The sequence below is a fragment of the Alosa sapidissima genome, chromosome 5 (genome assembly GCF_018492685.1).
Source record: "Alosa sapidissima isolate fAloSap1 chromosome 5, fAloSap1.pri, whole genome shotgun sequence".
NCBI classification, from domain to species: domain Eukaryota; kingdom Metazoa; phylum Chordata; class Actinopteri; order Clupeiformes; family Clupeidae; genus Alosa; species Alosa sapidissima.
In genome coordinates this window covers 4,933,090-4,945,851 of record NC_055961.1, presented here as the reverse complement: position 1 = coordinate 4,945,851, position 12,762 = coordinate 4,933,090, and the positions used below count along the sequence as shown (strand labels likewise).

The following is a 12,762-nucleotide window of genomic DNA, read 5'->3' as shown; positions in this document are numbered from 1 at the left end:
AACTGCACAGCACAGGGGATCCTGTTTGTAAGTCACAGCAAGGCCCAGACCATTAGGCGAGCTCAGTGGTGCCGCCAGAGATGGGTTTCTGCAGGTGCTGTGGGGGAGCTCGGCTCTTCATCGAGGGGGCTATGAAAAGCTCCCCTAACCCGAGGAGGCCCGAACGCTGCAGAACATAATGACAACGCATGTTCCGGGAACAGAACACAATCGTATGACCTTAATGAACTCCAGCCCCTGTAACATACTGACTTTCGTTTATTGCCTTAGACTGCCCTCTAGTGGAGAAAGCAGTACTTGACCACTACTTGATGACTTAACTACTACTTGATGATCATCGAGTAATGACATGCGCCATCTAGTGGACAGTTAGGTTCACTGCCTCACAAGCTGTTCTACATGAAGAAGAAATGCAGTCTATGTGAAATCACTTAAACACAACACAAACAAACACAAATACTTCCCAAGGGGAGTGTGAGAATACTCTGATGATGTTCCTGTAGTGTTACTGTAGTATTTCTGAACATCACATTGCGCTTGTTTGACAGTGGTGGGTAGAGTACTGAAAATCTATACTCATGTAAAAGTACAATTACTCCCTTAAAAATGTAGGCCTACTCAAGTAAAAGTAAAACATTCTTTTTGAGAAACTTACCTAAGTAAAAGTAAAATAGTATGTTGTTAATAAAGTACTCAAATAACAGGTTCATTTCCATTTTTTAAATATTTTTATGTTGTGCTGGAAAGACTAAAATAGTTAATATGGGTAAAAACTTTAAGCACTTAGCCTACAGGCATGTTATCAACTCCCACTATCTACCCCCCGATCCACCTATGCCCTTCTCTCTTTGCTTTGCAAATGTTGATCTAACAGCAGTTGTTAACAAGGTTTTCTTATTGGTGGCCTATATTCTGCAAATGCTGACGATGCGGTGTCTCGGACCAACAACATGCTTGTCTGAAAGTGTTCTAATGAGAAACAGTAGCCTACTTATTTTTTCTTCGAGGCAGTTAGCACCACGTTATCTTCTTGGAGATGCCTCTGGCTCTCTCTCCCTGCCGATTTAGGGCTGATTAGTGGTATATCGATATGGAAAATGTAGTTGTAGGTATATAGAAAATGTACTTGAGTAAAAAGTAGATTACTGGCTCAAAATATTACTCAAGTAATAAGTAGAAGTACAGTTTTAAAAAGGAAAATGAAGAGCACACATTGCTTGAAAAAACTACTTTTTCACTCATGTGCGTTACAAGTAGTTGCGTGACTACCCACACCTGTTGTTTCATCTGTACAGGGTTTTAAAAAATACAACTACAGTGGTTATTTTTTTTTAAATTATAAGCTTGAATTTTTTACAGTTCGAGACAAGCTGTTGGTAGACTTTATGTCTAATGCCATCCCCAGCCGCTATCTTTGTTTAAGTTTATTTCTGGGCTTTTTCTGTGGTGCAGAACACTGGCGTGCAGCCTCTCAAAGATCAGTCCCTGGATACAAGCACAAGCAAATATACTTAGATGTTCTGCCAAGTAAACTTAAGTATAACTGCCAACTATAGGTCAGATATACTTAAACCTTTATGTATACTTATCAGTACAAGCCAAGTATAAATCAATTTAGAATGTCTCTGGTCAGTACACAAAAAGTAAACTTTTTACTTACATATTTTAACTAATTATACCAACAGTGCACTTCCATAAACTTTTGGTTAGGGTATCAATCAGTTCCCACCTACTTGTCCAGTCTTTCACTAAGACACACAGGTATAATTTCTGTATGAGGTGCATTGAGGGCTGCTGGGATCAGGAGGACCAGAAAGGAGTCTACAGCTGCCCCCTGTGCAAACACACCTTCACTCCCAGACATGTCCTCTACAAAAACCCTCTGATTGCTGAAATGGTGGAGAAATTTAAAAAGATCAGAGACCAAGCTGCTCCTCACAATTATGCTGGACCTGGAGATGTGGAGTGTGACATCTGCACTGGGAGAAAACTCAAAGCTGTGAAGTCCTGTCTGGAATGTCTGGTGTCTTACTGTGAAACTCACTATGAGTATGAGCTCACAATGAACTTAATCCTGGACGAGAACACTCAGTGGTTGATGCCACAGGCCCGCTACAGGAGAGAACCTGCTCTCGTCACGAGAAGGTTCTTGAGATATTTTGTCGTACTGATCAGAGTTGCATCTGCCTTAAGTGCACGGTGGACGATCATAAAGGCCACGACACAGTCACCGCTGCTGCAGAACGGACTAACAAACAGGTGAGAGCTGGAGCTACACTTGTGTCTTCATTTTATATGAGAGGTCTGATACATGTGTTTGATTAATTATAAGACCATTATACTTCTTATGATCTACTGATTTTCTGCAGAATCTCTTTCTCATAAGAGAAGACACGAACCAGGAAATCATTATCCGGTGCAAAGTGCAAACTGTTGTATACAAACTGACCATCTGTTAAACATTGACATGGCAGTATCCCCTAGGATATGATACCACACAAAAGGCCCAATTTGTTTTTCATGAGCTCTGAGCCAGCTTCACTGGTGTTTAATGCTCAATACCAGTTCTCCAACTGAAATGAGTTAATGTTGTTTCTACACTATTACGTGTTCAACAATAAATTATTCTGCTTTATTTGTAATCATTAATTTGCCAAATGAATAGGAAGCATGAATAGGAAGCATTTTCTAGATCTCTTTTTCTCAGTATTACCGAGGACTGTCGGTACGAAAAAGAATGATCGGCTCTGCCTAGCTGGAGTTGTTGCAGCGAACAGCTAGATGTGCCAGGAAGCTATAGTGCTACACTTTGGGGGCATGAACATGCACATCATACCAACAGTACTCCTTGAGTGACCTTGAGTGAAGAATCACCGGAATTCTCCTTCAAGCATGTCTGCATTTGACACATGATTAGGAAGCATAGTTAAGCATGTGTGCATTTGAAACAACAGGTGCAGTTGGGGCAGAGCCAGAGGAGATTCCAGCAGAGACTCCAGGAGAGAGAGAAGGAGCTGCAGGAGCTGAGGAAGGCTGTGGAGACTCTCAAGGTGAGAAGATGACAGCAGACTGATGAAGGCTTCAGCTCTCCAATGTTACTGTAATCAGTATGGCCGCTGTGATGATAAGCTATTAGCAGATCTCAGATGCCCATAATGTAATTTCTCAGAAGGAATTTTGTTTATTGTATTTAGTCTATTGCTCAATGTTGGATATGTGCTGAAGTTGTGATAAAAAAGACACATGCAAAATCAACAGATATTAGAAATTAAGCTACAAAATAATGCTTAATTCTGGGGGTATGAGGGGACAGAGCAGTCACCCTAGTCAGCCTTAAACCTGGATTTTAAACACTAAACCTGCAACTTGCCGCAACACCAAATAGCCAGACTTGTTGCTATGGCAGTCAGAGCGCATGCTCAACTGTAGTGACAGGACGTCACACTGCCCTCATCTGCGGTGTGCCCATGTGTTCCACACACACTGACGTCCCTCACACACACTAGCTGTACTTCTCCCATCCCACGGTGCCCCACACACTAGTGCTTCACACATCTCTGGGTCCCTCACACAGGGGTCAACTTATCCTGGGGTCCCTCGTGCAGCTCATATAGCCAGTGACCAGTTCTACTCGGCAGTAGGAAGTTGTAATTCTTTGCCACACCTCCCTGTGTGTGTCTCCTGCCCTCCTCTTTGTGTGTCTCCTAACAGAGCTCTGCACAGACAGCAGTGGAGGACAGTGAGAGGATCTTTACTGAGATGATCCGCTCCATTGAGAGAAGGCGCTCTGAGGTGACAGAGCTGATCAGAGTTCAGGAGAAGGCTGAGGTGAGTCGGGCTGAAGGACTCCTGAAGCGACTGGAGCAGGAGATTGCTGAGCTGAAGAGGAGAGATGCTGAGCTGGAGCAGCTTTCACACACAAAAGATCACATCCATTTCCTCAAGGTAACATTCACCTGTACTCCTGAACATATGACATATTTGAAAATGAACAGTGTTTAATAAAATATGTATGTGTGCTGTATAATGTGTGATTATGTGTGATTAATTAAAAATATATATTGTATTGCTTTACAGTAGATACAATATCTGACAGAAATACACACTTAAACACTCATGCATAATGGCGCACACAATAAACCAACTGATTTAGCCCATTAAGTCTGCAGCGTTTGGGGAAACAGCCCTTGTAGTATTAAGGTGGCCTGTCTCACCTTGTGTGTGTTTCTCTGCAGAATGTTGTGTCAGTCACTGGTGCTCCTTGCAGAGTCTAGTTCCAACCAGCAGCATATTCACAATAAAGCACAATAAATTGATTTCACTCATGATGCAGTCTTGGATAAAACACAACCCTAACAGAATGTTCAGCTAGTCTGTCTCAACTTTTATATTTTCACCTGTAGAATGTCCCATCAATCAAAGAGTCTCCTCACTCTAAAGACTTACCCAGCGTGACTTTCAATCAGAGTTTCTCTTTTGAGGCTGTGAAAGAATCTGTGTCTGCAGTGAAGGTGCAGCTGGAGGAGAAACTGGATGGCATCTTCAAGCAGGAAGTAGCCAAGATATCTGCAGCAGGTTGGACAAACATCAAATAGATGGAATCATGAACTGCGTTTATGAGATATTGTAAAGTTCTAATTGGATTCATTCTGACTATTTTCTGTCTCTCAACAACACATTTAGAATGTGAGTCTGTCATCAAGTTACAATCCCTTCTATAGTTGAGATAACAAAAATTCCTTTTAGAACAAACATGCCTGTCACAGTTGAACAAAAAAACAAACACAAAACAAACTGTAGTGACTGTCTTAACACAAATCAGACACTCGGCAGGGTGAGGGCTAGATCCTGTTTTTGACGCGCTATATGCCTGTCCACTTCTGATAAAGTTGAAGTCCACAACGTTTATAATCCTTGGTTGGTGTTCCCATTTAATAGCAAAGATAGGTTACAGAGTTCAGAGTAGAGGCAAACGTGAGGGCTAATCTAGCTGTGGCGTGCCAGCGGTAAAAACCGTGCCATCTCCCCGCCACCCTAGCATCATTACCCACCCGCTACACCTGTGAATTAATTACCTGGCACACCTGTGCCACTGTGACCTATGACCTAGCACACTGCCCCCTAGTGTAGACCACCACCACAACAATAGCTAATGGCTCCCACACAAACATTTCCCCAAAGGTGCAGTACACATGAAGATAATATAAATATACAGAGCAAATGTGTGTTGGTGTGTTCTGTAGATTCTGTGTGAATGACCGTCTCTGTGTTTGTTCCCAGGTACTGATCCTGAACTCCCAGTCAGAAGAACTGACAGTAAGGAATGTCTGCAACCAAACAGTGAGTCTTTACTGAATGATTCTAACAGCCTCTAAGCCTTTACACCTGGGGCCTGTACTACGAAGCGGGGTTACTGGCTTATCTGGGTAACTTCGAGAGTAACTTGATCACGTGTGGCGTAACTTCCCGATTAACCCGTACTACGAAAGGTGGATATGTTTTAACCTAGGTATGCTGCCATGGCAATTTACGCTGCATCTCAAACCTGCTCCGAGCAGGTTATGTTCTTGGTTAACCTGAGGTTTCCGTTAACCACACCATTTATAAGTACCACCCCTCCACTAACAATTTCTCCTGAAACAATGTCGGCGTACCTGGACGATCCATACGTCATCGTGAGGGGCCCGGACGATATTCTCTATGAAGATATAGATTGTCAGCCGAGGGAATTCGTTATCTTTGTCAGATGAGTCACCCGTCATATGCCCTTACGTGGACAATTAATGTATTCCATCAGTGATGCTGAACATCGAGCAAGAATACTGTATGTCCGAAAATAAATCGGACATAGGCCTACATATGCTGAACATCTGAGAAAGAATAGCCTAGGCCTACTGTCCGAAAATAAATCGGACCTACAATAGGCCTAATAAATTAAAATCACAATTTTAACAAACTTGTTGAATTGAATGTCATATTACTGTACCCTGCACATAAAGGCTACACATTTCCACAGCACCAGAATCCGGCCGAATGCCTCCCTCAACCCCCTCCATAATCGGCCTTCCACTATTATTTGCGATGGCCAACTCCTCTGCTACTGTAAAACACTCTGGTGCCTTACAGTAGTGTTCAAAGACACCTTTTTCTTCTGTAAAAAAGAGGCCAAGTGAAGGCTATAAGCATACTAGGCCTACATGTTTTCACAATTAAGAAATATTAATGCAAGCTATAACTATATAAACCTGAATAATGTTTTTGTGTTTCATTTTTACCTGCTGCCATGTGCGTTTGGCAATGGTGTTGCATCTGAAATGTTCACAGGATTAGGCATACACTAAATCAGTCAATGGGGGCTACTTAAACATTCAATTATCCTAGTACTGTAATCTATATGCCCACTTCTGAATTGTGTTGCATCTGTAGGCCTTTCTATGAACTCAAAATAGGCAATTTAATTATTTCAACTCATTTCAGACATTCCGCAAACTATTAATCCTCCATAACACATATTTGAAGAACATGTGGAAATAAAACTTTACTTTTAGGCATTTAGGCTAACCGATCTGCAATACGTTGCCAACAGCCTTGCCTTGCTTTGTTTGCTGCCGACGTATTTGATTTTTGTCGTAGAGTGAGTTTTGATTCCTCGTAACTTGTCACAATAATTGTGCATTCCTCGTCCGTAAAATAAGGTGATTGCGTCATCATTGAAAGTGATGACTTGCGCTGCAACCGGCCCCATTTATGTGAACACGCACAAACTCCAATTAGGTTAACCCCGGTTCAACAAATCAACTTCTTAATCAGCGTCGTAGTACCGATTAACACCACTTATGATAACCAGGTTTTGTCAACCCCGGTTTAACAAAGTAACCCTGGGTTACATCTGGGTAGGTTAAGCTCCCTTCGTAGTACAGGCCCCTGGGGTCTAAAAAAGAAAGACCCCAGACCGGGGTTCGATAACTGCTCACAGCAACAATTTTGAAGGTGTATTTCTCACAGCTAAACCAAGCTAGATGGAGAGATACAGTATATAGAGAGATAGAAGGTTGGGCTTGTTGGAACTATAGGCTACATGGTCCTCGCTTTAGATTGGGGGGCTGCAAAATTTACTACAAATAGGTAAGAAAGGTCTTATAAGCATATTAGTTATCCACCTTTTTGTCTTATACACCATTAATAAGCATTAACAAGCTGCTTGTTAACACTTACAACTGTTAACAAATATGCTTGTAAGTAACTTAAAAGGCTGCTTATTAACACTTACAAGCTGCATGTTAACAGTTAGTTAATGTTATTAAAGGATAACAACAGTTAACTAACTGTTAGTAATGAATTGTTAACTGCTTATTATGCACTTTTAATACCTAATAAGCACATGTTATTCTAAAGCGTTACCAAAGTAATTTGTTACATTATAATATTACTGTCTCTGAATTGTAAGGCATTACACTACTATTGCATTACTTTTAAGTTACTTTCACCAAAATATCTAGAAATATGGATTTGCCATTCTAAATGCAGTTTATTACGCTCAATGCAGCTTGCTCTTCCAATGGAGGGAGATGTGGTATAGCACAATGACCGAGCTAGGCTTAAGGCAACAGTAGAATGCAATAGGCGCAGTGCTCATAATGCAATACAAGGAACAATCATAGTCAGAATTTTGTTAAAAACAGACAAAAGGTCAAAGTCTGGTAAATTGTGATAGAAATACTGTAACTTTAAGGCCTAGGCCTACTCATTAAAATCAATAGAGAGCCTACTATATTGTAAATCAAAGCTTAAAGGAACCGTATGTAAGATTGTGGCCAAAACGGGTACAATCACTTTCAAATTACTGTAGAGCGGTGTATCCCCTTCCCCTCCCCTCTGACTGGCAGAGTTGGCAACCGGATGCCGAAACACTACTGACTTTGTGATTAGTAGATAGGTGGAGGGTGGCGCATTAGACCAAAACACAACATGACAACATCAACATCAGTTGAGGGCTGCAACTTCACTTTTTAAATGACAATATCCTGGCCAGACTACTGTTGTCAGTGATATAAGTATTTGAAATGAACATGATTTCTTAATGTCTAGTGACATATCAGGGCAATTTTATGATTAATTGAAATACATTTTTTACATACGGTTCCTTTAATAAAGACATGTCAAGATGGTGGCCTGCTGGCCATTTCGGTGCCCTGAGTGAGTGGCTTTGAGTGAGTGACATTTAAATGATAACTCCAACACCTAAAGTAAAATAAATTATTACTATTATTTACAGACCATTACTGTGTATTTTTAAACATTAATTTCTGAAGAAATGCTGTTTTACTTATAAATGGTGCACTGTCACTTTAAGAGCATTGATCTTTACGTTGTCATAATGCCCTTTTGCCAGCTCTTGTTTACAAGCCTTATTTGTTTGAGTTACATTGATAGCACAATATTAACAATAATATGCACAATGTTAAGTTGTTTTAAGCAACCTTCATTGCTTTGGAAATGGAAGTATGCAATGACATGTTGCTTCACATTTCGTTTTGCGAATACAAGTGAATTATGAGCCTGGTATCCACCTAGCTATCTGAATGGAATGCGTTTCAGTCGACTCAGCATATCATGTGCTTCATGTAGCCTAAATGCTTGGAAAACGAATGATTGAAGACCCACCAATTCTAGTACTACGTGGTGATTGAGAGAACCCAAAAGGTATCAAACTTGCATGTAACATCGTGTTAGTGCATTTTGACATTGTAAACGTTATTGATGAAGAGTGAAACGCAGTTTGCAGTAAAGCTACTATTCATTGGTTACATTTGGGTGCCCCCTCTGTCCTTTGGTGCCCAACGCAAAGTGCGTGATGCGCGTGGTGGGAGCGGTGGCACTGCCAGGCTACACAATATTTTTCTGCATTTCTATCCCTTTATTCTCTTCAATTCAAGTTCACAGCACAAAGCTGACATGCACAACACCATAGTTTGTGTTTTATCAAGAATCAAAAAGATTAGCGTGGCACTACTTTAGATGTTTCATTAATTTACTTGTGCTATTTCGCGAGCTGAGAGATCTTTCGGTTTCGCACACAAAGTGCACTAACTATTATGTTCTTCATAGCCTTGTCTCTGACAAGCTGAAAATAATGAATAATGGCTTATGTCCATCCTGCAAATAGAGTCCGCCTGCGAGTCTGCTGCAGCCACAGTCATATTCAACCAGTATCATAACGTTCTACTATTTTGCGCGGATTTTTTCTCCTCTGTTGTTCTCGCGTGGTGTTTGCAAATATGTATCAAAACAAAACAAGCGCTTAATTTTGGGTTAAACTGCATTGTAACGCGCGTTACTGAAGTTTGTACCGAGTAAATATTACCCAATTGTTTTTTTGTAATGCCTTACATTACCGCGTTACCGCAAACAGCAATATATTACAGTAATTACATTACTTTTGTAACGCATTACTCCAAACACTGGGGATGGGTGTATGTATTCATAGGTCTATAGAAAAAAAAAATTGCGCTAATGGTAACTACTTGGCGAGAAACAAAAATAGAGTAAAAAAGACATAAAGTCGACTTTTTGTAGAACATTACTGTAAGCTAAAGTCTGATTACTGTAATTTTCCTAATTTTCTAATTGTCCTATCTGCATTGGTTCTGAACATTTCAACCACAAATCCTCTAGGAGCAGATTGAAAGGGTCTATACCTACATAGAGAGTATATCTATGCATAGGCCTATACCTATACTATATACTACCTATAATACTCCGTGGGAGGTCGGAGCCCTTACGAAAATTAACCATGTTTTTTATGGTTTTTTGGGCAACCATGAAATCATTCTCTCTGTGCTGTATAATGTAACTTAGTTGTATTGGTATTAAAGTGATATGTTCTGTTTCAGTGTCTGATGTCCAGGCTGTTTATACAGAATCAGTGACCAGAGAGGCGCTCTTGCGGTGTAAGTTGGACGCAAACAAACAAACACACACACACACACAACACAAGAGAAAATATATCCAATTGACACCGTTTACACACTGACATCAGACACATATACACTTGTGCACATTTACAGACACACACATACACACACACACACACACGCACACACGCACACACACACACACACCCGAACACGCACACGCACACACACACTGTAATACACAAATACAAGTCTAAGTGTGTCCTGTTTTCTCTTCTCCATCAGATTGCTGCCACTTCACACTGGATCCAAACACAGCTCACAGAAACCTCCATCTGTCTGAGGGGAACAGGAGGGTGGAGTGGAGAAGAGAGGCCCAGTCATATCCTGATCATCCAGAGAGATTTGATTGGTGGAATCAGGTGTCGTGTAGAGAGGGTGTGTCTGGACGCTGCTACTGGGAGGTGGAGTGGAGTGGGGGGGTTCGTATAGCAGTCTCATATAAAAGCATCAGCAAGAAAGGAGGGGGTGATGAGTGTTGGTTTGGACGTAATGGTCAGTCCTGGAGCCTGGAGCCCTGCAGCTTCAGCTCCTATTTCCTTCACAATAATAAACGGACTAAACTCCCTCTAGTGGCCAGCTCCAGAATAGGAGTGTATGTGGATCACAGGGCAGGAACTCTGGCCTTCTACAGCTTCTCTGATACAATGACCCTCCTGCACAGAGTCCAGACCACATTCACTCACACACTCTACCCTGGGTTTTTGGTAGATCCTGGATCATCAGTGAACTTATTGTGACTCACATACACAGATGCTCTTAGTAACGCTACACACACACATCCATTTACAGATCACATCTCAGCACGTACTGTATAGTGTCACAGAGGTAATGATATCTCTGGACCCCTAAGTCCAGACCACTTACTCACACAGCTGTTGTGACCTATACCGTGTACAGCCGGACAGAAATGTAAAGATCCCAGATCCACACACACCCCCATAAACACATCTCATCTCATCAGCACACACATAAGCCACCACTCACATGTAAGGATCTGGCAGCTGCCTGAGATTCTCTATTGTTGGGCAAAACAAAAGCACTCCCTCATCTCTGGACCCCAGCAGATATTACAGCGTCTGCACCTCTGGACCTCTGCTGGAACACACATCAGCACACCACACATACACTATTGGGTGGGACATGTGTTGAGGAGCCCAGTGTTTCACCCCCTCTGATCCTCTCCCACAATCCACTTCCTCTCCCTCCTGCCCCCCCCCCCCCCCCTTCCCCTCCTCCTCCCCCAGGTGTTCAGGCCTTTCGTCCCTCTGTGATTGGACACGTTTATATTTACATGTATTCATTTAGCAAATGTTGTCCAAAGTGTCTTACATATGTCAACTATATTACAAGGGATTACATTGTCCCCGGAGCAACTTGGAGTTAAGTGCCTTGCTGAAGGGCACTATGGTGGACACGTGTCTGATGGGAGGTTGAAAGTGAAACTCATTAGGTTAAGTTGTCTAGATGTAAATATGTATGTGGTTGTACTCATAGACTGTACAGTATATAAGGGTACTCAAGAGATCAAAAAAAGATGTTTGATGTAAGATGAAATGTACACTTCTTGTTGAAGCATGACTGATATGGCTGTCCTAATCTCCAAAAGCTTCACATGATATGTATTGGATGTTAAGATGGATCATAAAAAAGCGTCATGTTATGGCTACTAAAGTTTCTAGAGTGCTTCACTTTGTAGAGTTCTTTGCCTCGTCCATTAATTCCGTATCGCTACACCTCCGCGGCCGTTATCCCTTACATAACAGAGGATGTGGGGTCAGACATCAGGACATGATGTGGGGGAGTGTGTGTGTCAGCCTCAATGTAGGATCAAAAGGTAAGACAGAAAGAAGATGTAACATTTCAATATGCTTTAAACAAGATATCGAGAGTCTCTGTATACTGCCCACCTATGGTGTCATCATTAACAAGGCAGCATTAGAAAACTCACAGTGGTGTGTAATGACAGCATGAAGCTGCTGCTGAGAGCTCCAACAAGCTCCAGTGCAAGCCAGTTATTTGTCAGTGTTGGGGTATCTACCTGCTCTGCTGCTTTACGTGTGTGTGTGTGTGTGTGTTGGGGTATCTACCTGCTCTGCTGCTTTACGTGTGTGTGTGTGTGTGTGTTGGGGTACCTACCTGCTCTGCTGTTTTACGTGTGTGTGTGTGTGTTGGGGTATCTACCTGCTCTGCTGCTTTACGTGTGTGTGTGTGTGTGTGTGTGTGTTTGGGTACCTACCTGCTCTGCTGTTTTACGTGTGTGTGTGTGTGTGTTGGGGTATCTACCTGCTCTGCTGCTTTACGTGTGTGTGTGTGTGTTGGGGTACCTACCTGCTCTGCTGTTTTACGTGTGTGTGTGTTGGGGTATCTACCTGCTCTGCTGCTTTACGTGTGTGTGTGTGTGTGTGTGTGTTTGGGTACCTACCTGCTCTGCTGTTTTACGTGTGTGTGTGTGTGTGTGTGTGTGTGTGTTGGGGTATCTACCTGCTCTGCTGCTTTACGTGTGTGTGTGTGTGTGTGTGTGTGTGTGTGTGTTGGGGTACCTACCTGCTCTGCTGTTTTACGTGTGTGTGTGTGTGTGTTTGGGTACCTACCTGCTCTGCTGTTTTACGTAATCTGATGTATAGATTTATGTGTAGGGTATCTGTGTCAGAAAATTACTTAAGTGCTGTGTTGGCTAATCCTGGACGCAGTTCTGTCAGATTTTCTTCCAGACTGTGGAACCTTTGGCGAAAATGTCTGTATGCTAGACATTGAACATTGTGGGAGGCTTCTTTGTATCTTTGTA

The 12,762-nt window shown here is 42.0% G+C and overlaps 1 protein-coding gene across 1 annotated transcript in view; it reads left to right on the top strand.

Annotated features, from left to right (window-relative positions):
- The window catches only part of LOC121708999 (tripartite motif-containing protein 16-like), an 11,896-nt gene extending 314 nt beyond the window's left edge, over positions 1–11,582 (top strand). The window contains 8 exon segments of the mRNA XM_042091999.1: positions 1,762–2,053; positions 2,056–2,259; positions 2,955–3,050; positions 3,712–3,945; positions 4,404–4,575; positions 5,281–5,340; positions 9,894–9,950; positions 10,200–11,582. Coding sequence (XP_041947933.1) covers positions 1,762–2,053; positions 2,056–2,259; positions 2,955–3,050; positions 3,712–3,945; positions 4,404–4,575; positions 5,281–5,340; positions 9,894–9,950; positions 10,200–10,714 — 1,630 coding nt within the window. The 3' untranslated portion in view covers positions 10,715–11,582.
- The last annotated feature ends 1,180 nt before the right edge of the window (positions 11,583–12,762 follow it).